The sequence below is a fragment of the Aspergillus fischeri genome, genomic scaffold (assembly GCF_000149645.3).
Source record: "Aspergillus fischeri NRRL 181 1099437636251 genomic scaffold, whole genome shotgun sequence".
Classification (NCBI taxonomy): domain Eukaryota; kingdom Fungi; phylum Ascomycota; class Eurotiomycetes; order Eurotiales; family Aspergillaceae; genus Aspergillus; species Aspergillus fischeri.
This window is the reverse complement of record NW_001509769.1, coordinates 309,388-335,766: the sequence shown is the minus strand read 5'-3', so window position 1 is coordinate 335,766 and position 26,379 is coordinate 309,388. Positions and strand designations below refer to the sequence as shown.

The following is a 26,379-nucleotide window of genomic DNA, read 5'->3' as shown; positions in this document are numbered from 1 at the left end:
TGGTTTGAGAGAGAGGGCATGGGCTGATGGTGTTGTAGCTTTCGTTGGGTGTTGTGCTTGTGCTTGGGGCGGTGGTTGGGTGTTTGTTTACGGGGCAGAGTATCAGGGTCACCAGTTTGGTGGAGAAGAGGGAGGTGAAAGGTGTGGTGTGATATATAATGAGTTATGATGGTGTATTTGGGGACGTGTTTGAATTCTGTATAGGTGGGAGTTGATCAGACAAAGATATGTACGATGATTTGGTTATTGCCTGTCGCGATAGACACATATTAACAACGGTTGTCGTCAATCGTAATTTAGTCGGGTATAATGTCATATAATACCTCTCTATGCAATTAGATATACCATCCCATCCAATCAAATCAGTAAAGTACCAGTGAGCTGAATAGCCAGTACACTCTTACCCATATAGATAGGGTAGCTCCCAGACTGCAGCCCCAACGCCTGCTTCTCAACATCCCAGGTACTCAGATCCTGACAGGTCAAGTCGAAGCTAAAGTGCTTCTTCTTCTTCGGCTTAATAGTCTGCTTGTGGAAGCCGCGGAGCTGTTTAACCGGCCCGCCGGGAATACCAACACACAGCTAGGCGACCTCCGCTGCCTCCACAGCACCAGTGTTGGCGACGGTGCAGTTGACCATCACCACAACATCCTAGAGAGAGGGGATGCGGCCCTCGGCGATCTCAGAGCCGGGCGGCAGGTACTCGGTATTCGCGCCGGGGACAAGCACAACATCGAGGTCGGCGTAGGAGAAGTTGGTGTATGTAAGACCGAATCCAAACTCAAACTAGGGGATGATGTTGTTTGCCTCAAAGGCGCGGTAGTCGATATACACACCCTCGGTGAAGTTATCCTGCGGGTACCAGAGGTTCAGATCGCCCTCGGAAATGAGGGCATTGAGCAGGTTGCCGTAGTCAGATGCTTTCTTACCCACGGTGTAGGGAGACGGCCCGAGGGGGACTATTTGCCGTACATGATCCCGACTAGCGCGCCGCCGGTATCCTGGCGGGGAGGTGAGCGTAGAGAACGGCGGTGATGTTGTCGTTGTCAATCCAGCGGTCGACGAGGCGTATGCGCGTTGTGGATGACAACCATGGTGTTGCTGCATTGGGAGGCGACATGGTTTACTAGCACGTCGGAATAGGGGTTGCCGGGTAAGGGCGATCCCAGCCTTCAGAGACCTGCTCATTGATGAAGACGATGCAGGCCTCGCTGCCGGGGTTGCCGATAGGCTTCTGCGAGGCAAAGTCCCACGCAAAAAAGGTGCCGTCTTTCATGGCCTTGCGCTGGAAGGCGTCAAATGGAGCATCAATATAGGCGGGCGTGGTAGCCCCGGAACCGCCGTTAGTAATCAAGGTGCCATTTAAGGCGACGCCGGGACCCGAATTAAGGGGGTTGTAGCTCGAGAGGAAGATGTCAATTGGAGTAGCAGTGTTGATGGTTGTGCCGTTAGGATACATCAGCATGGGGGCCCATCCCATGGCCCATTGGTCAAAGGTGACGTTGTCCATGGTGTTTCTGGTGGCGGCAACCCCATCATACCCGAAGAGAGAAAGAAGCTTGGGCATGTGCAGTGGTAGAGCGTTGTTGGCGTTTTTTCGCCAGAATGTGGCCTCCCACGGCACTCTGGAAAATGGTGGACCGGGACTTGGGATCGCGAGCATCAGTCAACTTATGAGGTTTTCAGATATCGAGAGGCATTCCGTGTCCTGGGTTCTGCATCTCTGCATACTTATACTAACTGGTGAGGATACGAGTGGCCCATATCGTCCAGACGATTCTGGGGAAGCAAGCCGTTCTTGACAGCCAGAGCAAGGGTACCATTCTCCCAGAAGGGAGAATCGGCCATCACCATGTCCAGACCAGCCTCTGCACCAGCGATCCCAGTGTGCTGGGCAAACCAGTCGGTGACTACGAAACCCTAAAAGCCCAACTCACCCTTGAGCAGGCCATTGAGCGCCTTGCTGTTCTGGCAGCCACAGCTGTTATTGATCCGGTTGTAGCTTCACATGACGGCGCCAGCACCGGCCTTGACAGCGTCCTGGAAGGGAAATCCGCCAAAGAAGACAAAGAAGCATGCTACATGATCAAGAAATGATCTCTTCATATCTGCGCAGGAGGCTGTGAGCGTATTTGGCAATTTGATGTCTAAGTTGATGAGAAGGTTGAGGAGACTATACTGGTGCCTGTCTAGCGCGCTCCATCCACGCTGCGGTGTCTGTTCCTGGACGTGCCAAAAATTGCTGTCACAATAAATATCTGGTCTACTACAATTCACAGCTTGGCTGTGGTTTACGTTAATGTTACTGAGAACCTTCTCCTAAACTACTTAAGCTCCTGGCAGTTAGCCGGCATGTTAGTCTGGGCTTGTGATTGCTGATTTGATGTGAGGCAGTAGTATATTGTAGCACACCCGCTATTTCTAATCCTCGCATGCTTTTAAACTGGTCATTTTTGTATGCTTGAACTGCAGGAAATATGCGATCTTTTGATTGAACCCTCGAGTCTGGGTCAAGCATCCGCAAGATTACACAGTTTGAGGTCTGTCGCCCGGTGTATGTAGTAAGAATGTTGTGTAAACTGGATGTTCCATGGTGTCTTAGCTATGACACACAGTAACGCCTGTTTCCCAATAATCATGTTTGACGCGCCGCTTTAAAGAAGGGAGTGGAGAAAGGTCATATTGGATCCTTTGCAGCCATCAGCAAGGAAAGTCCACTATAATAAGTATTAGGCTGTCGCGTATCTTAGTCTCCGACTTGTATGAACTACTTAGTATTTGTGATGTGGCTTGACATAGTAGCCAAGAAAACAGAGCATCTCTTCAGTAAATATGTATTAGCTAAAAGGCTCTGTGCTAAAGTACATCAAACAACTTGATGAATTTTCGTATTCAAGGTCCTCTTATTTACTTTGCTATTAATAAAGAGTGACAAATACTTATTACATACTAACAATATGAGAATATCATATGATGATGTTACCTTCATGTGCGTGTTTTTGAGGCTATCAAAGTCCTGATGAGAAGCGCCCATCTACCTTCTACTGCCTTCTTACACGCATATCTCGAATAATCCTCTATCAACCTCCCTGACGGTCCGCAGCAAGCCGGCAAGTGTGCTTTGCTAATGAAAACGTTATATGGCCTCAAGCAATCACCCCGTGAATGGTACAAACTTATCCATGATTTCTTACTGTCTATCGGATTCAAACGGACACGTGCAGACCATTCGGTATTCGTCAAACGAGGCATCACCATACTGATCTATGTCGATGACATTCTGATTCTTTCCAAATCCAACGAATTGGTCGACGACTTAATCGAAGATAACGACTTTATTTGCACCGGCCAGATTATGCCCGCACCACCAGCCTTCGTCGAAAGAAGAAATACAGGAATGTCGGTTCGCTCATGGAAAGCATCCAGAATGGACTGACGATCCTCTATATTTGTCCGAGCATCTAATCAAATGAAACCCAGGCGGAGGGTCTCAAGGATATGCTCGAGGATATATCTACAGTTGTTGTTTGATGACAAGATGAGGGGTCTCATTCAACTGTTGATGTTAATTAGTGTGCCAGTGATCAGTCCAGTTAGACATTGTAGGAAGACGACAAGCGCTAACAAGGTACAAGTTTATATCAATACTGGCAGGCTGGTGTTGATAAAGTATAGAGGCATGAGGCAAGCAGCTTAGCAATATCTGGAGTTGTTGTTTGCTGACAATATGAGGAATCTCATTCAACTGATGAGATGTTAATCTTCTAGCAGGAGTCAGTAAACTAAGAACTGTGACACATTTAAGGGTGAGAATGCTTACCTTGCAAAGCTGCAACTTGATGACCGTATTTCGGGGTAAATGTCTGTTTTCATGCTGACTACGCCACCACGGCGTGCCCTAGTATTCTTCCTAAGCTTCTTGATTCTGTGCTGGATAGCATACACAATGCATTCTATGATCCAGTTCAGTTAGCAAAGTCCACCACTGAGTAATCATGCACCCATGATATGATTCGTGGGGATACTGACCGGGTCCCTTGTACTTTGCCAAAGCTTTATAGGCAGGCTTGATGCCGCCGTAGTTAAGATGGCAAGCTCAACAACAAGGGTAAATGCAACCACTCTTTAGCTTTGATATGGTCCTTGATTTCAGAGACATGTCCTCAATATTGCTTGGTCAGAGAGTCAAAGTTAGCACGTAATTGCTGAAGTTTATCTGGCACAGCGCGTGCGCCCTCTAGGTGCTCTGCGAGAGCAGCTTGACTCGCCCACAGTGCGACGTTAGCGCGGCGACTATCGGAGGCGAAGCTTAAGACAATTGGTTCTCCAGAGGTAACGACCCAGTCGATAATGACAATATTGGCTTGGTTGCGATCACACCAGGGTACCAGGCTTTGAGGCCTTAGACTGGACAGTCTCTCCAGATGAGGTAGCATTGCCCGCAGTACCATCTTTGGCAGCCTTGTCAATACTTCTAGCATTGCTAGCCTTGAAAGACAACATAACAACACCAGGAAGAAAGCGACCCCATCAGCCAGAGAACTGATACAAAGAAGCAAATGGACAACCTCAAGCGTCGCCATCAGCGGTACCGTCATCCTCCTTCTTTGCTTTCTTAGGACTAGCCTTGTCCTTGTCCGCACCGTCGCGATTCGCGTCTTTCTTTGCGCAGCCACGCTTCCGCTTCTCAGGGTAGGAGGAACAGAAGAATCGCCATCAGCAGGGGTAGCACCAGCATCAGATTCGAGCTTTCTGATTCTATGCTGGATTGCGTACACAGAACATTCTGTGGTTCATTTCATGTTAGAAACCGCGCTCCTGAAGTGCTTGTACCTATGATATGACTTATATGGATACTGACCTGGTCCCATGTATTTCGCAATGTAGGGTTAGACAGTAGAGAGTCAAAGGTAGTGTGCAATTGCTGAAGTTTATCAGGCGCAGCGCATGCGCCCTCTAGCTGCTCTGTAAGAGCAGCTTAATTCGCCCACAGAGCGAACTAGGTGATGGTACTTTCACTATGAGAGTCTCAATATCCGCGAAATATATGAAGCGGCCTTGTTTGGCTCGTCTCAGAACGCTTGATCTTGCGTGCGCTGGGGTAAGCGCCTTTGAGCGCCCGCTTTTCGTGTGCATCTATGAGGTAATACTCCGTCGAGAGCACTGTTTTTTCAGGCGTAAAAGGAGGCGGTTTCACCCATTGCGATTGCTCAATCTGTTTTTTAAGCTGCTGCGATGGAGATGGGATCACGACTCCTATAGCCCCCTGTTGAGAACTAGGGCTTGGACTTGGTGTAGATGGATTCTGAATTTTTGGAGTGAAGACATGACTAGAGATGAGGGTATCATCTCAGCGGCTCTCGATGGATTCGAAAAGTTGTGGTGTAAGTTCTCTGCACGTCCCAGATTAGTCTAAGCATGTTCCCTACGTGCTGGACGTACTGTCCTTGAAGACCGTTCTCGTTCCCAGTGATGTGAAATTCTGTAAAATGTCCAGATGAGGGAGCATGCTCATCCCCGGCAGTACCATCTTCGGCAGCCTTGTCAATAGTACCAGCTTTGCCAGCCTTGGTAGGGGTAGAGTTCTTGCACTCTAGGTTCGCGAATCCATATTTCTTTGCGCAGGGCCCTAGACGATCACACCAGGGTACCAATATGGGTTAAGGATTAGGCTTTAAGCTAAGCCTGCGTCATGGCAGAAGCCTGTGAAACGAATGTTGACAGGGCTTGACGAAGCTCAGTGGGACTTCTGTTGGCTTATTGGTTTTGCGTTCATGCTGGTGCCTCTATTTCTCTGCACGTCGCAGAATAGTCCAAGCATGTTCCCCACATGCTGGACATACCGTCCTTGAAGACTGTTCTCGCTCCCGGTGATGTGAAATTCTGTAGAATGGATTGGGATTCTGCTGATTGCGTGCCTGTGAGTTGGACTCCAGAAGTGCCTGAGATTGGAGAAGTTCGGTGACGAAATGTCCAACTGAACCACATTCGGGGAGACCTTCACCTGGCAATAAGACTCGTTGGTGTCGTCATTATTGCTAGGTTGATAGTCAGTAGAAGGTCTCCTGGATTTAGGAGCTGCTTAACAGATATTCTTCTGTCCTCCTGGACCGCACCACACCATTAATAATAGTAGTGTATGAATTCGTCCTAAACTTGGGCACATATCGCACACGGGTAATTGTGCACTTGAGGTTGGCAACTATCTTTATCTTTGACATTGGTGAAGTACTCATCCTGTTCCGTCAAGATAGGCATGGTCAATTGGGCACTTCTTGGGTTCCATGGCCTCTTGTATTGGGACTGATGCAGGGGAGCGTAGCATGTGCTATTGAGAATGTCTATATTGGCAGCCAAAGTCGTCCATATAGGGTTCTTGATGTAGGCATTGATGAACTTCAAGTTCGATGCAATGTCCCAATAGTCACCCCAAGCAACTAACATATGAGTTAGCTGCATAAACTTATCAGCAGTCTCAGATGCCACATCAGCTGCGAAGTGCGTGGGAGTGAACCCGTACATGGTCTGACCCATCTGTAATAGCAACATCAGTAACTGAAGGACTCTCGGGATAAGTAATACTCACTCTCTGAAGGCCATAGCTAACCTTGAGAATCAGACATTAATATTAGCAGGCGCTCCGCATTTCTCGGTTTAACTATCAGAAACTAGTTTGGGCGGGGGCCGATGACAGAGTCTTTTGCTTCTTTGCACCGCGCTTTTTCCTGCGGTCTCCTTCATCTAGTTGTCACGACCTGTTCAAATAGATTAGCAAATGCATATACAATCAATCAACTGGATGGAAGCTTCCACTGCACAGCGAGGGAATAGACTGGATGATACTAACCTTTCTGTCGTGTCTGTGGGTTTTTAGAACCCCGCCGTTAGACGGATTCGTTCTTGCCTTCTAGTAAATACGAAAACCATGTCCTCCCAAGCAATGTGGAGTTGTATGAAAGGTTGAGCATTGCATCAATATAAGCCTTTTTTGATTGGCCTGAGTCAGAAGGATGCAGCAAGACAAGCCATGAATTGTGTTTGCAGTAATGAGCTGCTCCATAGATCAGTGGATCAGCAGGACCCCTGATGTTCGATAGCTTTCGTTGTAGAGTCTCATGTAGCTAGCGTTGAACTGGGATTCTCTTCTCCAGGATGGTGTAAAACCTAAACCATGACATCCGCTTCGTGATCCCAGGTCATAGGCATGATGTCGTGTTGTTTTGATAAACGTCATGCCATTGCCATTATTGCTGCTACCTTGGCTCCGGCCCCATTTAGTTGGAGTTGAGAGCACCTGACTGACAGTGCTCTTGCGGCTTCTTCCAGGACCGCTTGAAGAAGATGGTTTGGTAATTCCGCCGCGGGGTCCACGCGGGGTCCAGGGTGTGCCGCTGCTGCTACCTGTGGTGCCATACCAGCTGTGTGGTAGCTTGGTGATGCCCCTGCTCAGTGCGTCGGCTTTGACTTCACCAGCCATTTTGTAGTAGCAGCGGAAGCGGGCTTTGATGGCGTCGGTGGTAGCTCCCTGGCCGAAGAGGGTGGCCCTTGCTTAGTATTTGATTCAAGCCGCATGGTAGGTCGTTGTTCCATTCGACCTCGACAGCGAACTTTTGATAGAACCCAAAGTTTCACCAGGCACATAGAAAAGGGCATTTGATTTGTATGGGAGATTGTAGATGTTTGGCATTGCAATCGCATTGCAGAATGTCTTCTTCAAACCGAACCTATTGGAAGGATTCTGTTTCTGCTGATTGTATGCCAGGTTGCGGATGCCTATTCGCCTCAGGAAAATGTTAGTAAGATCGTTGGGAAACACAGGAGATAGCCACTGGCAGTAAAGAATACTGCTGCCTCGCCTACCGGTAGGTTCCCTCCTAAAGCTTTTATCTTGCTCCGTCCTCCTGATGCAATCAGGGACGCAGTTAATGGAAGTTGCACCGACGTTGCTATGAAGGCCTGACTGATAGTCACCCTTATAGCAAAATATATGGCCGTCCGGCTTTTCGGACCTGGCCTGATTGATAGTCACCCTTTGCACGAGAGAGATGTCCCTCAAAAGACGGGCCTGATCATTTGAAGCCATCATACCTGACTGGCTCCGTTCCAGAGATTGCATGAAGAGAAGAATGCTGGAGATGGAATAGGGGCAGCAGGGACTGTTCGGTATATATGTCAAAATGTATGTAGTAGAGAAGATGGAAAGGGGATAGAACATAGTAGGTAAAGAAGGGAGGGTTGCATCTCCCTTATATAGGTGGCCCAGCAGCCAAGCCTAGAATAGTGACTATTGCTATTTCTACATAGCGAACAATGTGAATAGAGGAGGTTTTATAAAGAAGGTGAATAGCAATTGGGGATCCTACTGCGTCTGCCGAGAGCCACACCTTAAACCCTCTATATAGTGACAAGCCGCTGCTTAGACAAAGCAAAGAATGTGAATAAAGGCGGTTTTATAAAGAAGGTGAATAGCAATTGGGGTCAATTTTACTATGTCTGCTAAGCAGCCGCACCTTAATGTCCCTCTACACAGTGACAAGCCGCTGCCTATACAAAACGAAGAATGTGAATAAAGGAGGCTTTATAGAGAAGTTGAATAGCATTGCTTAATTATATAAGGATTGTCTAAATGACGTAGCTAGAACTCCCACAATATCGAACAATGGTTATTGTACTGAATGGAGATGATTGAAGCTGTATTCATATCCTGATTAGGCGACTCATTGTACGTAGTCAGCGGCGGTGAAGATTGAGGCTTATATGGTCTTAGTTGGGCGGCTCGGGCCGTTTTGAGACAGAACACTGCTTTCCGATTCGGGTAGTTCCCGAACATCATTCTGTTGGAAAGCTTACAACTGTATGAGATTTCTGAATCGCTTAGTAAACTGCATACAAAAGCGAAAGTCTTGAAGGTCTGATTCTTTTCTAATCTACCATCTGACTATCGGGATTTTATACTGCCGGATGACGCCATCTCAATGAGAATTTTCCTGCGATGGGCTTAGCCTAGGTAGCGGAGCTGGTCGGCCGCAGGGTGGAAAATCCATCGATCTGATTGGTCAGAATTGATATGCCCAAATGGGTAAGCGGTATTCCATGCCACAACATTGCCACACCTTATCATTCAGCTCATCGATTTCCAGCAGCTTGTTGACTTCAAAGATCCGCGTGTGGGCAGGTTGATTATGCGTATGGCTGCTGCCCCGAACAGCTAGTAAGTGTCAAAAGCCTTGTGTTTGTTAAAGGTGACACCTCTCCCCTCCGTGATTGTGTCTCCTAACGGATTCCAGATCTTCCTAATGTCCTAAGCTATATATGCAACCAGCTGAACTACACAGACAGGGGCTAGTCTTCTTTGTATTTGGGATATTCTTCTTATGGTATGTCACCTAGCCCGTACAGCTCTACATATAATGGTTGGTAACTGACGCGTCCTTGCCATATGTTCTCTCATAGAGCATTATCCGGATCCATATGTTTTTACCATCCTCTCTGACCTCCTCCCCACGCCGGTGACGATTACACGGATATGCGGCGATTGGGACAGTCATGGCCATAGCTTTTCTGGTAGCTAGCAGTCATTTGCATCCAGTGGGCTATCATGATCATTCATCCAGCGCACACACGATTTACCATCGATATACAGGGTGGAATATAATGCCTCGATACTGCTGAAGTCCATCCTGCGCATATGTGTGGTCCTGTTCGTTCGTCGTCAGCGACCGGGTTCTCACCGATTTGCATCCTGCGGGCCACCTTGACCGCACACACACATTCTACCATTGATATGCAGGGTGGAATACAGTACCTCCATGCTGCTGAAGTCTATCCTGCGGATATATTCGGTCCTGACCGTTTATTCGTTGTCAGCGACCGGTTTCTCAGTGATTTGTAACCTGCGGGCCACCCTGACCTTCTAGCTGGCATATAGCCATTTAACCATCAATCTACACGGTGAAAAAAGTATGTCCATGCCTCTGAAGTCTGTCATGCAGTTATATTCAGTCCTGACTGTTCATTTGTTAATAATTTGCATCGTACAGGCCATCTTGATCATCCATCCAGCACACGCAATAGTCCCTGTTTGACCGTCGATATACAGGGTGAAATGCGATATTTCCATGCCTCAAAGTCCACTCTACAAATGCAATCGGCCGTGACCCTTTATCTATTATGTGGTATTTGGTACAACAGTCCATGAAAACATTATAGTGGTTCTTTGGCCCCAAGCGATCAGCCGAGCTGTGATCAAGCCGAACGGAGTCATTGCTCGTTGTGGATTCGGCTTTCGAATGTGGTGAAGTGGAATCAGCTGAAAGAGAATCGGATTAGATGCTCCCTGCAGACAAAGAGCTCATACCTAATGAATTGCGATCTGCAGTGGTTGTCACGCCACCATCATTAAATTAGTCTTTCTTTATCTGTTTGACCTCGGGTTATTGGTGTATGGCCTTACAGGAGTCCTGCCTAAGTTGCTTTACCTATCAACTATGTTTGTTTGCCCTCTCACTATTGTGCCATTATGGTAATTCCCACCAATTTTAAAATGGTTGTTTTCACTTTCCTTTTTTTCTCCTACTGCTTCTTCGTTTTCTTAACTACCTCTATGTCTTCTTTCGAAGACTTGACCTTCATCTCTCCTATACAAATATTTGCAGTGATCGTTGTAAGTGTATATACACCATTCTATCTTTGCTTATCTTATCTTATCTTCTAATTATGTCTTAACCAGTGTTTCCAGCCATAGTCATGGAGACGTTGCCAGCTGAACTTATCCAACTTATTACAGGGCGTCTGGACTCGGATAGGGATCTTTTGTCTTTTGCTCAAACATCAAAGCGTCTCTATCATCAAACAATCGATTATCTCTACAAAAATCACCTGAAAAAGGATGAAGGCAACCTCTGGTTCCCAAAGCCCCTTCAGTGGGCGTGTGTCAATGGTGAAGAACGGACATTGAGACGGGCATTAGAGAACCTTGGCGACCCTATGGCTGTTGGATACTTCTACGGCAAGGCCTTTTACTATGCATGTAAATATGGGGAAAAGAAATTGGCCACACGTTTCCTTATGGAGCTCAGACAAGCTCCTGTGCAAGAGGAGGATTGGCAAACTGTTCAGTATTGGGTTTCGGAGGCCCTTCCAAAGGCGGCAAAATACGGCCATGAGAGGATTGTCAAGCTCTTAATTAAGGAGGGTGTTCTGACCGAACCTGGTTCAAATATTGGGCAGGCTCTTGCCTGGTCAGCAAGAAATGGCCACCTAGGTGTTGTCAAGCGCTTGATCAAAGGGGGCGCCGATATCAACAAGTTCGACGGACAGGTTGATGGCACTGCTCTCACATTAGCTGCTGCTAGTGGTCGGAATGATGTGGTTGAATATCTGCTCCGGAAAGGAGCAAATGTTCAGGATGATAATAACTGTGGTTATTACGCTCTCTACGAGGCTGCCCGTAATGGGGACCTTGATATGGTTGAAGCCCTGGTCAACCATCGAGCCCAGCTTGACGCTGTCGCCCCAAATAGTCGGGATGGGAATACAGCGCTACTCATAGCTGTGGAGAGAGGGCATGGAAATGTTGTTGATTTTCTCCTCCGTAAAGGAGCAAATGTTTATTGTCGAAACCGAAAAGGTCATTCCGCTCTCCATATAGCTGCCCGCAAGGGGAACCTCAATATCGCTAAGGCCCTGATCAATCATGGAGATATCATTGGTGCGATTGGCCATAACGATGAATTCAGGAATACACCTCTATTCCTCGCGGTGCAGGAAGGGCATATGGATGTGATTAGGATGCTGTTGAATGAGGGTGCGCTGGGGCGGCCGTTGAACTTGTAAATAAGGAATCGCTATCTGAAGCGGTCGTCGCTACATCAACACTAGCCTAGGATTTCCTTGTCTGTTTCATATTGGGATAATCGCATATTATGTTTATGAAAGGCTGTCATATAAATGTACGAGTGACACGACACAGCAGCCCGGTGAACAGGTCAAGCCTCACTGCAGATAGTAGTCATGAGGTCGTCGTGTCCAGGTGGACATAAGTTCGTCTAAGGGGAAGATAGGCCTCAAATGAAAGAATATCATTCATCTCAAACTAGCAGTAGCAAGTAGTAGCTAAGAACATCATAGTAGAAGGAGAATTTCTCTCTGCCTTGTGTACGGATTATCGATGTTACGATCGTCCCGACCGGGGGTTGAGCCCCGATATAGGCATGAGTATGCAAATCCAAGAAAGAATATATTCATGTTTCCCCCACTACTGGCCTTCCCCCTTTTTATAGAGTAACGTAATCGGTAAGCGAGCGGATCATGCAACCGAGCGGATCACCTAACCATATTATATCGAAAAGGAAGGCTATTTTCAACCCCTAAAATAACTTTGCATTACTAAAACTAGCTATTCTTGCGCTGCGGACATTGCGTTCGCCTATGTCCTAGAATATGGCAGTCACTGCAGCGTGGGGGGGCCCGTTGAGGGCGTTGTTCTGTATCTGCTGCCTGCTCTGTAGGGATAGTAAGGATAGCTTCATCAGCCTGATTCCTCTGTTGAATGAACTCCTGGCCTTCCTGGATAGAGAATCCCTCTGCAGTTCCTATCTGCCTCCTAGATTGCTTCTTATTTTGAAGCTGCTTTTCATGTGCGGCGTGTAGATCCTGATTTTCCTTTGCAAGAAGGATAGCGTTATTCATTGCTATCTCACACCCCTTGATAAGCTGATCTAGCGCAGTCTTAGAAGGGGTAGGAGGACTATATGTACGCTCCCTAAGTAGCTTCTTAAGCGTACACCAGTTGTACGACTGGTAGTAGCAGGAATAAAAACTTTTTGAAGCCATCGTAATCCAATCTGATCAGTTGTCCATCCATTCTCGCTGACCTCAATCTGCCAGTCAGCTGGTAAGGCCGTATCTTGATACCAGCCCTCAATATGAACCTTCCCTTTGAAGATAATGCAAGGTGGAAGCACCCATCTAGTAGAGTTAACACACTCTATAGATGTAACCCATTCGCGGTTCCCTGGCTGGATAGGAAAGGGCTGACCAAGCATCTTAGCTCTTGTAACTACCTTAGCAGTAGCTACTAAGCCCATTGTGAAGCCAGTTTCATTAAAGTTGTAGATATCTTTAGGTGTAATCCCATTCTGCATCATAGTGATCTGGACATGATTGAACCATTCTAGGATGATATTTGGGTCTTCACTTTTGGCACGCTGATGATTATAGCGCCTAGAGAATTGGGTTTTAATCTCATCATGCTGATTGATGAAATTATATACTCATTTCTCTCCAACAGTCTGGGTAGTGGTTTCTCTATGCTTTGAAAGAAGGATATTTGCTATTTCTTGTACATGGGATGGTTGGGGAGCTGCTCCACGTCAATCCATTGATAGAATCCACTGTATCTGTATAAGTGATTTCTCTTCATTTTAAGTTATTTTATGACTATTTGCACGCTTCTCATGGTGATAAGTAGTACCTTTAAGTCTTCTTCGAAGCGTAGTCTTAGGTATATGGTAAACACGTGCTGCTTCTCGTATAGATGGGATCTCTTTCTTCTTTAAAGTGGAAATAGCAAGGAGAATCCTCCCCTCTTGTTTAGCTAAATTTTTTGACATAGTGTGTGTTCTTTTATGGTAAGGTGATAGTTTGAATTGCTTTGATATGATGAACCGCGTAGATGTTTGTGGTGGTGTGCCGCTCGCTTACACGCGCCGCTCGCTTACTGGTTACGTTACTGATCTACCAGTGACTACTGGTCCCCGCGTCTCGGATCTAGACTACCTCCTGTTTGTAGCTCCTCAAGCTATGTGTTTGAGGGCTGAAAGCTCTGTAGTTAATATAAATTCCTGAAGCCATTCAAGTAACGACCGAAACTTGCTTTTCTATTAGACCTAGTTAATGGGATGAATAGAAGAACATTGAGTTCTGGCATTTGGAATTTTGGACAAGCTCTTTTTCTGTGACCGAAGCTAATAGTGCAGAGCGAAAGATACAGAACATTACTGAGTCCTGGTAACTTATTTCCCTTTTCTACAGTGTAGGTATAAATGGCTTCATTTAGCCAGACCACCCGCAATCAAGCTGGTTGCAAAAATGGTTTACTGTTCCTTTGTTTCTGAAGTCCTGATCTAAAGCACGCTAAACTATTTTTGTAAGATTTTCCAGAACCATCGTCATCACCTCCTGTAACTAGGGCATTTGTTCTGCCATGTGGACATTTTGTAGATCCTCCCAGGGAATGATGTTGATCATCCCCAGCAGCACAAATGGTCCTACTCTCCCTTCATCAACACTGGAGTTTATTCATGACATAATTTTGAGTAATGATCTTACCCCCTCCCGGATTGCTAATGCTGTTGGCTGCCATCCAAGTACTATCAGTACTATCACTGGGCATACCGCCAATATCTGCGTCTATGCTTATGGGTCCGGTTGGCCTTGCGCTTGTTGGAGCTCAAGGTGAAGCTGATGGATACACATGGGACTGTTGGAAGCCAGTTGTGCTGGATGACTCTGTTGGTCCTTCTTGCAATAACCCTGCGCGAGCTCCACGCGCATCCGAAGCTTCGCAGGATTATAATGATTATTATTATTATTAATTTCATTCACGCGTCTGTCAGCTCTATCAGCTGAGTGGCGGCAGGTCCCTGCCGGCGGCTGGGTATGCCGCTACTATCTTACATACGTTAGATCCACAGCGAGCACGAATTCATCCATAATACCCCCGTAGATGCGCTTAGTATAATGCTCATTGCTCCTATCTTTGCTTCTAGATGATCCAACCACCCTGAGAGGTGTCTAGCCTAGTGTTCTCCCTCATCAAACAAGTCCTGCAAGCGAGCCGTGGCAGTGTATAGGTTAGGGGTCGTCACCTGTATTGCTAACCTAGAATATGTCTGGTAAGCCCTGGAACTGGCCTAGGAGCCTTATAGTGATAATAAAGTGGGCTGCCTGCCGTACTAACTCAGGCTCGCGAAGCAGGTAAGTATGGTCAGTTTCCTGTGAGTGCTGCCAGACCGTACGGAGCTGGGGCCCGGTGTAGGTCGGGCAGGCAAACAGTATATACTGAATGTCTTGACGGCCTAGGCCGCAGATACAATCCAACTGTGGGCATCGCCCTGAACAGCTGAGATAGCTTGCCAGCGTGACCTTGCCAGTGTACATCTGTATCACCACTGAGCTGCCTGCGCGCTTCAAGCCCGCATAGAGCTGGAGCACAGCGCGGCTCAGGGCCGTAAAAATCCTCTGTAGGGCAGCGCCATGAGCATGATCGGCGCAGGACTGGTGCTAGTGCTCCCTCATTGAGGCCTGGAGGCAGTGGCGTAGTGAGGCATAGAGTACCAGCCCTGCTGGCTTACTATCATCATTACGCTCTGCGGCTTCCTTGCCCAGTTAATCAGCCTGTTTGTTACCGTAGACCGCTTCGTGCCCAGGGAGCCACCGTAACTGTACCCGCCATCTATCTGCATGCAGGTAGTCTAGTATGCAACAAAGGAAAAGAAGGAGAGGTCACATATATATATATGTCGCGGGGCGAGCATATATTATATGCTGATGGAGATCCGCAGACGAATGACTGGGTGCAGACTTTGGAGTAGAACTCCGTCGTCCGGAGGCGCTCTGTGAACTCCGTGGGCTCGAGGGACTGAAGGTACTGGACCGCCTCCTGCTTCCCTGACCGGGGGGTCGGGGGTGGCGTTGGGGCCACTGTCGGTGGCTATGCTGCGCTTTTGTGTAAAGGGCGAGGTGTTTGGGGCTCTTGTTGCGTCCACAAGAGCAGGTGATCTTGATGTTGTCATGCCGGAAACGGCGATGGTACCAGTCAAGGTCACCGTGGGAGGACCTCAGGGCGAGCCATCTGTGGAGGACTGGGCGGTGTAGGTCCAGCTCTGGCAGAGGCTTCACCTCATAGGCGAAGCCCCATTGTCGATACCACCGAGAGAGCTTGGCTGATGCCTTCGTCCACCATGCCGCGCGGGCGTCGTCTCGGAGCCCTCGGCACGCTGAGCGTATGCCGCTGACTGTCGGGAGGGACTTGGGTCCCTCATCCTGGGGGTTGCTGAGCGCTCCTTGGTTCGCAAGGGCGTCGGCCTCGTTGCCTTCGATGCCCATGTGGCCGGGAGACCACTTGAGCTGGATGTCGTGCTGCTCCATGGCGGCATGGATATTGAGGAAAGCCCACTGTGAGGTGGCTGGGGCGTCACCCCGGATGGCCCAGATGACTGAGCTGCTGTCGATGCAGAGCCAGGTCCGCGTTGGGCTGAGCTCTGAGAGGGCGTGTTTAAGGCCCTTCCAGGCACCCACAGCCTCTGCGTCGAAGACGTGGGACTTTGGGTTGAGGGCACCGTGGCCGGTCAAGAGCTGTCGACCACCTTGGTAGATGGCGTAGCCGTACCCAACCCATCTGGCGCCGTCCACGTGTTGTTCCGATCCGTCAGAGAACACTGTGAAATCAGTCGGGGGAAGATCAGTGTGCCAGGCCTGGAAGGCCTTCGCAGCGGTCTCATTGTCAATGCCAGCGGTGGGCTCCTCTCTGCTGCCAGGCTGTAGTGCGGAGCGGCCAGCTGAGGTCTGGGATTAAGGGGGGGAGAGTCCCAAGCCTCTGGACCTTGGTCCTCGGCCTCTATCGGGTGCCGTACCGCGTCCCTTGACGATCATGGGAGGGGTGATCCGTGGCACAAGGGGGTGGGATTCGTCGACTTTCCGGAGGCGGAAGGCAAAGAGGAGCTTGGCTTCCTCGAGCGCCACGTCGGCGGAGGGCAGGCCTGCGTCGCAGAAGAGGGTTGCGGTGGGCGTGGTGCGCCAGACTGGGAGAACGCCCTGAACGGCCAGGGCGAGCGTCTTGTTGAGTAGCGACATGTGCCAGCCGACACGTACACTGACCAGCTCTGGTCATCCGTCGCCAGAGTGTCGTGTGGGCTTCTTCCGGCCTGTGTACCATGCCTCCGTGCCGTATAGCAGTGAGGGGAGAAGACAGGTTATAACGGCGTCCGTAGGGATGATGCAGGGGGCCCATCCACGGTGCGTGCGAGGTCGCTAATGTGTTGCGAGACGGCCTGAGCTTTGGCGGCACAGGCGGTGACATGGCGGCGGAAGGTGAGCTTCCTGTCTAACCAGACTCCGAGCCAGCGGAGCGCTGGATGCTGGCCTTCTTTCTCAGCGGTGGTGATCAGCTGGATGGTGAGGGTATCGTTCACCAAGATGGGCGGGGCGGCGTCGTCTTGTTGCGGTGTGATGTGTATTGCTTCAAGCTTTTCGGGGGCGAAGGCGACCTTGTTGTTCGCGCCCCATTTGAGCACGTCACCTGGGCGATTAGTTCAGCATTCTTCTCAAGGGAGTGGGAGGACCGTTGTAGGCCGATGTCGTCGGCATAGCCGAAGCGTAGCTTGGTGTCCTTGAGCAGGAGTTCCGCAAGGTACAGAAGGAACAAGATGGGCGAGAGCTAGGATCCTTGGGGGGTTCCACAGCGGACGGGGTAGCTTGGCGTGGTGGTCTTCTCGAGCCGGACCCTCGCGGATCGGTCTGAGAGGAAGCTGTCAATGAGCCGGATGAAGGAGAGGGGCCATCCCTGCTCTGTCATGCGCTTCAGGAGGCAGCGTTTGAGGAGGGCGTCAAAGGCCCCTTGCACATCCATGGTGACCAGGGTGACCTTCCGGCCTTGGGCCAGGGCGGCTTCCGCGTGGTGGGTGAAGGCAGCGACAAGATCCATCATGGAGCGCTTAGGAAGGGCCCCTCCGTGCTGGGGGCTGATCACGCCGTTGGTGAGAGCAGTCCACGCCAAGCGGCGGGCGACGATTCGTTCCAGGCCTTTGGAGACGTAGTCTTGAGAGGAGGGCGATCGAGCGCCAAGAGCGGACGGAGGACTTGTCCTTCTTGCCTACTTTTAGCAGCATGGCCACTTCCGCCAGCCTCCAAGGGCGTGGCAAGTGGCAGAGGGCGAGGCAACGGCTGTAGAGGCCGAGCAGGGGGTCCCGGAGGTGTGCCCAGCAAGCCTTGAGCAGCCGTACGGTGATGCGGTCGGTTCCTGGCGAGGTGCTAGTGACGCCGATGGTGTTCCATTCTACCTCCTCAAGGGTAACGGAGCTGGTCCAGGGCAGGTGGCCGGTGCCGGCCCAGTACCTCGTTGAAGCGCCCGAGAACTGAGGCCCGCAGGGCTTCGGCCATTTCTTGAGGTTCGGGGTCGGCTTATGCCAAGCCATGATTTTGTAGAGGTCCTTGTCATCCTCGACGTCATCAATGATGTGTTTCCAGTACGCCCGCTTGGCGTCCCGCACGGTTGCCTGGAACTCTTCCCTGACGGCCTTCCGCTCCTTGGGGTCAAGGTTGGGGTCGTGTTTGGCATGGAGCCAGTCTTGGCCGCGGCGCCCTGCCCCCGGTCCGGTTTCCGACGACCTTAACGGCTTCCTCGAAGGTGGTGGCTAGCTGTGTCGCGTAGTCGTCGAGCTGGTCGGTGGTGTCAAGTCCCCAGGGGTCTGGCAGCGCTGCGAGCTGGTTGGTTAGTGATATATATTGACGATTTTGCAGTCGTTGACGCTGACCCATAGGAGGTCCCGGCTCTGTACAGGTCGGTGCTATTGGGCACGGAGTCCAGCTCCTTTGCGGACATAGGTCATGACACTGGGACGTTTGTGCTCCCTGTGTTCCTCGCTGTTCCGGGCGTCGACTGGGGCAAAGCATTCATAGCATGGGTGGTTGGAGGTCCTGGTGTGGCAGGATGGCGACCTGGCAACGTTGATCTAGCAAACCTGCAGATCGCGGGTGCTGCACTGTCGATTGCGGGCGGTGCCGCGGCGCCTCGTTGGGTTTCCTAACATTGAGTGGGGTCAGGGGTGCTGTCGATTCCGCCCATGTCGCTGTCGGGCTGGGAGCAGAAGGGCGTGAGCTCGACGCCGTGTCTTGGTTGATCTGCTTCTCGAAGAGCTTCGCGGTATTGTAGGTGTTGTTGAAGGACTTGGGGGTTGCTGATCGGCGGATTTTGCCAATTCCGCTGTCTGCAGTGAGGCGGCATCACTCTTCCGGCCAGGCGCGGGGCTGGCCGACGTGTGAGATTGTGGCTGAGAGTCTGGCTGGGTCTGTGGCTGAGTGCTATCGGCGTCTGTGGCGTCGGCGGCCTCAGCGTTGGGCCTGTGAAGCTTTTGGTATGACTTCGATCCCAAGCTTCCGCGTGGCCTTGAGCTGCGACTTGGTTGGGTAGATGAGTTTGCCATGCTCTCGTCTCGGGGCTGCGGGGCAGTTCTGATGGTTCGCAGGGAAGGGGCCGTGGCAGTTCGCGCACTGGGAATTACTCTTAGTCAGCGCCCGCCCTTTCCGTATCGTCTTTTATTCCTTCTTTTAGCTAGTGAGCCAAGCTGCCAAGCAACTCTTATTAGTTATTAGTGTATTTAGTGAGATAACTAAGGTATATCGATGAATACTATCTATCTAGTCAATAGGCCGGTGGCCAAGTCTGACACAGAATAAATATTGCTCTGTTACAGTACTATATTGTTTGATACGACTTGTAGAATATAAATGAAACATATGTTGGAAACTGCAATACCGTCACATGTTCAGAATCACTAGTATTCATATACAAATGATAAAGCAATGAAGGTCTGATTCTTTTCTACCTAGTATTTAAGAACGAATATTCTACCAGATGAGGCTATCCAGATCGTAATCATCGTATCTCAGGGGCTAGAATAGGGGTATCTTGGCTCACTGCTGCGGATAATGCAGTAGTGAGAAAGATGTCTAATAGGCGGTCACTTATATCAACAACATATTTTCTACACCTGCTACAGACTAACGCTCAGGTTGTGGCGCTGAGAAAGAGCCAAAGAGTGTAGAACTGTGAAAGCTGAAACTGCAAGGCACTGTAGTATAAATAGAAAAGCATGGCCTTTTTTAAAATGATGTTCTCAGATTGAGAATTTAGCCAAACCGACATGTAAGAAAATGATGTCATTTTTTCACGACCTGATTGGTCGAACCTGAACTCACTTTACCATGAGTATATATCTGCATATAGCTAATATCTGCGAGGCTGAAGTTTTGGCAATATAGTACCGCCTTGGAGTGGGGTTTTGAAAAGTTTTGTACCCCCTGGCTGCCGTGGAGGTACTTAGGGAGTGCAAAAGCTTTTGAACCCGATGTAGATTTAAGTGCTATTATAATCATGCTACCTTGAACTAGGCTGTTCGACTGTCACTAATTTTATTATATCCTGTTGGCATCATGATAAAAGCCCACAGCTCTGGGTCCTGCTGATCTGAAAGGCATCGCTCCCTTCTCAAGCATATCAAGCCAGAGATGCGGCATTTTATTCCAATTTATAGCTATTGCGGCCCAGAGCTTTTACATTGCTAGCGCAACTTCTACCTACCGTTCTGTAGCGTACTTCGCGAACTATGTAGTTCATACTTAATCCAAATCATCTCAAGGGTGCGCTAACACAGTACTATAGGCAATATATGGCAGGAAGTTTTTCCCGGAAGACCTCCCTGCTGAGAGACTTACACATGTTCTGTATGCCTTTGCCAATGTGCACCCTGAGAGTGGGGAGGTATATTTCTCCGATCAATGGGCAGACCTTCAATACACCTATGGCAATGATTCAAGAGAGGCGGGAAACAATGTTTATGGGTGCGTAAAGCAGCTTTATCTACTGAAGAAATCAAATCGAAATCTTAAAGTGCTCCTATCTATTGGTGGGTGGAGCTTCTCAGCAAATTTTGCAGGTCCTGCAAGCTCAGACCAGAAACGAAAAATGTTTGCCCAAAGCTCTATTAAATTACTCCAGGATGCTGGATTTGATGGCTTAGACATTGATTGGGAGGTCCGTCGACAGTGCCATTCTGCTACAGCAAATATTCACTGATTATATTGGGATAAAATTTAGTATCCTGAAGATGAACAGTAAGCAAGTGACTTTGTGCTGCTTCTGGATGAAGTTAGAGCTGTAAGAATTTTTCATAACCACAGCTTCTCTAATCAAATATGCTGATGTTCTCCTAGGCGCTTGATAATTACAGTGCAGCACATCCCAATGGAAAAAAACTTCTTTTAACAGTGGCATCCCCCGCGTGAAAGTTTTAACTCGATTTCTGTGCTTGTAGGTATCTAACAGACCTATTAGCGCCGGCGAGAATCAATACATTGAAACTCGCCGATATGGATTCTAAACTGGATTTCTGGAACCTCATGGCGTACGACTACGCCGGGAGTTTTTCGGCCACAACAGGGTACCTAGCTAATGTTTACAATGAAACCTGTAATCCTAGGTCTATACCATTCAACACTGATCAGGCAGTCACCATGATGATTGAGGGTGGAGTGGTTGCTAATAAGATTGTCCTGGGAATGCCGCTTTATGGCCGCTCATTCGCTAACACTGATGGTCCTGGGAAGCCTTTTAATGGTGTCGGCCAAGGAAGCTGGGAAGAAGGAGTCTGGGATTACAAAGTCTTACCACAGGCAGGGTACCAAGAGTATACTGACACTAACATCATTGCAAGCTATAGCTACAATCCTAGTACAAGGACACTCATCAGCTATGACAACCAACAGGTAGCCGAAATGAAAGGAGATTACATCAAATCCAGAGGCCTTGGGGGTGCGATGTGGTGGGAAAGTAGCTCTGATAAATTGGGCACTGGTAGTTTGATTACCACTGTATTTTCGCGACCTATCCTATGGTATAAAGACATGGCTGACATATTATCGATAGGTGGTGAATGCATTGGGAGGGGAAGGGGCACTAGAACGAAGCCTGAACCAGTTGGACTATCCAATTTCCCAATATGAGAATGTGCGCAGTGGAATGTAGGATACACAGAAGGCTAAATAAGAATAAAATTCAGTTATTATTATTAATTTCATTCACGCTCCTGTCAGCCCTATCGGCCGAGTGGCGGCAAGGTCCCTGCCGGCGGCTGGGTACGCCGCTACTATCTTACATACACTAGATCCACAGCGAGTACGAATTTGTCCCTAATAACCCCGTAGATGCGCCCAGTATAATGCCCGTTGCTCCTACCTTCGCGTCTAGATGATCCAACCACCCCGAGAGGTGTCTAACCTAGTGCTCTCCCTCGTCAAATAAGCCCTGCAAGCGAGCCGTGGTACACAGGTCAGGGCTCGCCACCCGTATTGCTAACCCGGAATGTGTCTGGTAAGCCCTGGAACTGGCCTAGGAGCCTCGTAGCGATGGTGAAGCGGGCGGCTCGCCGTACTGACTCAGGCTCGCGAAGCAGGCGAGCATAGTCAGTTTTCCGTGAGTGCTGCCAGACCGTACGGAGCCGGAGCCCCGCGTAGGACGGGCAGGAGATCAGTATATCCGAACATCTTGACGGCCTAGGCCGCAGGTGTAATCTACCGCGGGCATCGCCCCGCAGAGGACAAGCGGGCTACTGTTTAGCCCGTTACAGTCTATTACAAGATGATTGCGTGTCTGTCCTCTCTGAGAAATCCCCTTGTCTCTAATTTCAGACATATGCCTACATTATCCAAAATGGTAACCAAAGAAACCGAACTCGCCGAAAATGAATTTTGGGGCTGAGTATGGAGAGTAAGAACAATAGTATATTGAGAATAATACAACGATTGATCCTTGAAGAAGTCTTTAAGGTTCAGTAACTAGCATACATCTTATACTTGGGAAGACAACTCAGTCTCGCCTTCGAGAGAGAAGTAATAGAACGATATCAATTCGCCAGCCGCGCATCGGGCAGGTCTATCACTTCACCAAAACCTTACCGACTAGGTTAGCTCGTGTTGAACTCTTATCAGCGTCTAAGAGGTAGAGGCATCGGCACCTAGAGCAAAGGGGGACCGGGATTCATGAAGACTTATGGCCATAGTCAATCTTGGGTACCTTAATGGGTCCCCTGAGATTCCACGACCCTTATTTTATAAAGATGACCTGTGACCGTATTGTGGGAATGCTCAATTCAGATTCCTCTTCTCGTTGTACGCCGTCATATCACTTTAGCAGCTACCCCTAACCCTATCTGTACTACAGATTATTCATGGCCATAAATGCTTATAGAGCGTACGTGTTGCATTTATGGCAGTCCAACCTTCAGTACATCTCCAATTTGGTCAATAGACACCCTGAAGCTGACACACATCCAGGGTATGACAGGTTGTGAAACCTTGCAAAAGAGCAGTCTGGTGTGTGTACATTGCGCATAAGATAGCGATGTGAAAGATCTGGTGCGAGCTTCCCCAAATATCGAACTTACCCGGTGCTAGACGCTCCGAAATTCAGAACTATACATGTTCGTCAGAATTCTTGTCTCTCAGGGAATGGAACACGCGGTAAGTGTGCAGACATACCGCATATAGACCGACTCCAGTGCCAGAAAGTAAGCTCAAGCAAATACCATTTCATCCCCGAGTATTGGAGCATGTATTCAAGCCCGTATCGTTGGACTCCATGCAGCAGGGGTATAAACGATGAAGCGCCAAAAATAACGAAGGCGCACACCTTCACTTTCCGCCATCGCGGCGTTTTGAGCAAGGGATTCGAGATTAGAACACCAGTGACAGTACCCGTGGTTAAGACTTAGAACTCATGTCAGCGTATAATTGGATTTGACTTGGCTGGTCAGGAGGATGGGGTGAGTGGTGACAATTGCTTGGAGAGACTTACAATAGCCCAGTGCAATTTCTGCAAGCTCGTCTCACAGAAGAATACATAGTAAATGCCGGAAGAAAATGTGCCCACTGTCACAATAACAATACCAAGCAGATCCATTCCATGCCAGAACTGTTCTACTTGATGCGAGTGGGGTTGCATTAGGTGGTAAAGTGCGCTGAGGACCAAACAGATCTCCGCACACCAGAAGTAGATTCCAAATATAGCGTAGTCCATGAACGAGACATTGAGAAATTGAGGCTCTGCCAGGTACCGCTGGAAGGTAGTTGCGACGAGTGGTAGGAGCAGAGCCCCGATCAGATGGGTGTACACATTGCAAGACTCGTTGTGCAAAAAGGTCAGGCTAGTAAAAATCTCCAGATAATCTGCTTTCGCTGGTCGATAGCCACTGAGGATATACTTGTTGTCAAACTGCCATTTAGAAATTTCCTGCCACGTTACAGTTCGCGCTTTAGCCTTTGGCTGGTTTGTGGGGTCGTTCGTGGTGCTCATATTGACTTTCGGCACTTGCCGTTTTTTTCATTTCTGCTCCTGACATGATCCTTCTCCCGAGATATCTGAGCTGTGCCGACGATGAAGCACGCATGGAAGGGCACAGGAGGAGTAGATGACTGAGACGAGGTAAAGGATACCAAAGGGCTGGATTGCTGAAAAAAGGGCAGGGGAATAGATAAGCGTCACAAAGAAAATGCGATGTAATAGTAACGGGTTCGCTAGACCTGCAACAAAGTGATTGTCAAGGAATATAAGCGTAGGGAGATGACGACTTACATCATTTATCTAAGGAAGTAATAATAGGCATGAGGGAAAATTTGACATTAGGACCAAAGTACGATAAAACTAACGTAATCCACAACCGAGCGAGCCACCCGGACATGATTCTGCCCGCAGTCAACTATAAGATATCTTAGTACTACGGAATCAAACCAAAGCAAAAAGTCTTTGACCATTTGAATTATCTAGGTCTACTAGGACCGCTTGTTCTAATATGACCAATTTGATCGCAATCGCTACATCGTGGTGGCGCACGCTTCTTAGGAACTGGTTCCATCACCTGTATAGCTTCTTGGGCAAGTTGCTGGCCTTCAGCACCTGTCCGAACACTTCCATTCGCCATAAAAGATCTAGGGGTTGTGCGCTTTTGTTTCTGCTTCTCATTTGCTGCGCGTAGCCCTTTTATCTCCTGATCTAGGAGAAGGACTTTATGCATGGTACATTCAGCCGATTTTGCTAGCTGACGGATTGCTTCATTTGGAGGACTTTCAGAGTTGCGATTGATCAGTTGTTTGATGAGGTCCATCTGCTTTTGTACCTCAGCAGTTGTATAAGGAGTCTTTGCAGTCCATTCCTGATCTGAAGGCCCATGGGCAGTAGATGGTGGTGTAATATGCTTGATAGTAAGCTTATCCAACACCCGTTGGCAATTCAATGGAACAAGACCAGAGGCTTCAAATCCACTGCGGATATTTCTGGACGATAAGGCCATTCGTGCTTCTCTGTAAAGTGTCAGAAAGTTCTCCTTATCAATATGATCAAAGCCCTTTCGAATGCTGCTCATCACCTGCATGCCGTATGCCTCCTTTAGAGGTGCAAAACAGCCAATATCAAGTGGTTGCAGCTTATGAGAAGAATGAGAAGGCATATAAAGAGGGATGATCTGATGACTCTTGCAGAAAAGATCAAACTCTGCTGATTCATGGCTAGCATGGCCATCAAGAATCAAAAGCCGATATTTCCCAATTGTACGAGCCATAGTATGTTTTTCAGACCTTTTCCAACCATAAAACTCCAAGGTCATTATTCGTCCACCCATTATCACTCAGGCCGATTAGCCAGTCAGGGTTGATATCTTGATACCATTGAGATTGGTGGACCTTGCCGGAGAAGATGATCATAGAGGGGAGAGGCCATCCAGAGGCATTGATGCATTCAATGACAGTGACCCATTCGCGATTCCCTGGCTGTATAGCTCGTACGCGGCTTGTTCGATGACAGGATGCAGTAATGACCTTTGCTGGATGGGCTACACCCATTTGAAAGCCAGTCTCATCAAAGTTGTAGATATCTTGTTCAAGAATACCATATTTTACTATGGTATTCTTAACAAGATTAAACCATTGGTTGATGACTTCTAGGTCCTCATATTTCGCACGCTGGTAATCATATTTGCGGGTATATTTTGATATAAGATCATCATGCCGTTTAATAAAGTTGCTGACCCAGTTCTTTCCAGTAGATAGGCCTGGATTCCGATGAGATAGTAAGATATCCGCCATTTTGCGTAAAGTATCCTGGGTTGGTGGTAGGCCGCGCTCATCCATATCCAGAATCATTTCTTCAGAGAACCCTCTTCTAGACTGCTAAGCTTCTGGCAGTTGGCTGGTATATCAACCCGCGCTTTGCGTCCGCTGATTCGATGTGTAAGAGTAGATCGAGGAACATCATATGCTGCTGCTGCTGCTCGTATGCTTTTGAACCCCAGGGCTACACCTTCGCGGAACTAGCTGCGCTCGCATACATGCCCGATCCTGTGCAAGAACCCATATTGCAGCTATGGACGGAGAGCCTCGACGCCGTCGTCGACCAGGCTATCCAGTCGTTGTCCGACCACCGGGTCAATGCGTTTGACCACGCCCGTATTAATAGCTTTATTGACGATGCCTACCGACGACCAAGTCATCGGCCGATCTTCTATCATCTCCAGCCCTCCACCAACCAGCGATATCGGCGGATCTGGAAAC

The 26,379-nt window shown here is 48.8% G+C and overlaps 3 protein-coding genes across 3 annotated transcripts, besides 11 other annotated features; 1 reads left to right on the top strand and 2 right to left on the bottom strand.

Moving 5' to 3' along the window:
- The first annotated feature begins 3,043 nt into the window (after nt 1–3,043).
- Nucleotides 3,044–3,328: a mobile genetic element.
- Nucleotides 3,329–12,776: 9,448 nt separating this feature from the next.
- Nucleotides 12,777–13,589: a mobile genetic element.
- Nucleotides 13,590–14,269: 680 nt separating this feature from the next.
- Nucleotides 14,270–14,386: a mobile genetic element.
- A 614-nt stretch (nt 14,387–15,000) lies between these two features.
- Nucleotides 15,001–15,450: a mobile genetic element.
- Nucleotides 15,451–15,768: 318 nt separating this feature from the next.
- Nucleotides 15,769–16,977: a mobile genetic element.
- An 8-nt stretch (nt 16,978–16,985) lies between these two features.
- Nucleotides 16,986–17,297: a mobile genetic element.
- A 5-nt stretch (nt 17,298–17,302) lies between these two features.
- Nucleotides 17,303–17,815: a mobile genetic element.
- Nucleotide 17,816: 1 nt separating this feature from the next.
- Nucleotides 17,817–18,440: a mobile genetic element.
- A 235-nt stretch (nt 18,441–18,675) lies between these two features.
- Nucleotides 18,676–19,205, bottom strand: NFIA_024340 (uncharacterized protein; the record flags this gene model as incomplete). The annotated part of the gene is made up of 2 exons (XM_001263951.1): nt 18,676–18,959; nt 19,010–19,205. The coding sequence occupies 2 exons, from the start codon at nt 19,203–19,205 to the stop codon at nt 18,676–18,678; spliced, it is 480 nt and encodes a 159-aa protein (XP_001263952.1).
- Nucleotides 19,206–20,221: 1,016 nt separating this feature from the next.
- Nucleotides 20,222–21,805, top strand: NFIA_024330 (glycoside hydrolase family 18 protein; the record flags this gene model as incomplete). Its single annotated transcript, XM_001263950.1, has 6 exons — nt 20,222–20,389; nt 20,444–20,815; nt 20,889–20,903; nt 20,995–21,062; nt 21,096–21,651; nt 21,707–21,805. Coding segments are annotated over 6 exons (1,278 nt in total), but the record flags the coding sequence as incomplete, so codon positions are not given.
- A 1,274-nt stretch (nt 21,806–23,079) lies between these two features.
- Nucleotides 23,080–24,130, bottom strand: NFIA_024320 (hemolysin-III related protein; the record flags this gene model as incomplete). The annotated part of the gene is made up of 3 exons (XM_001263949.1): nt 23,080–23,228; nt 23,317–23,544; nt 23,629–24,130. The coding sequence occupies 3 exons, from the start codon at nt 24,128–24,130 to the stop codon at nt 23,080–23,082; spliced, it is 879 nt and encodes a 292-aa protein (XP_001263950.1).
- Nucleotides 24,131–24,677: 547 nt separating this feature from the next.
- Nucleotides 24,678–25,400: a mobile genetic element.
- A 4-nt stretch (nt 25,401–25,404) lies between these two features.
- Nucleotides 25,405–25,968: a mobile genetic element.
- Nucleotides 25,959–26,111: a mobile genetic element.
- Nucleotides 26,112–26,379: the final 268 nt, after the last annotated feature.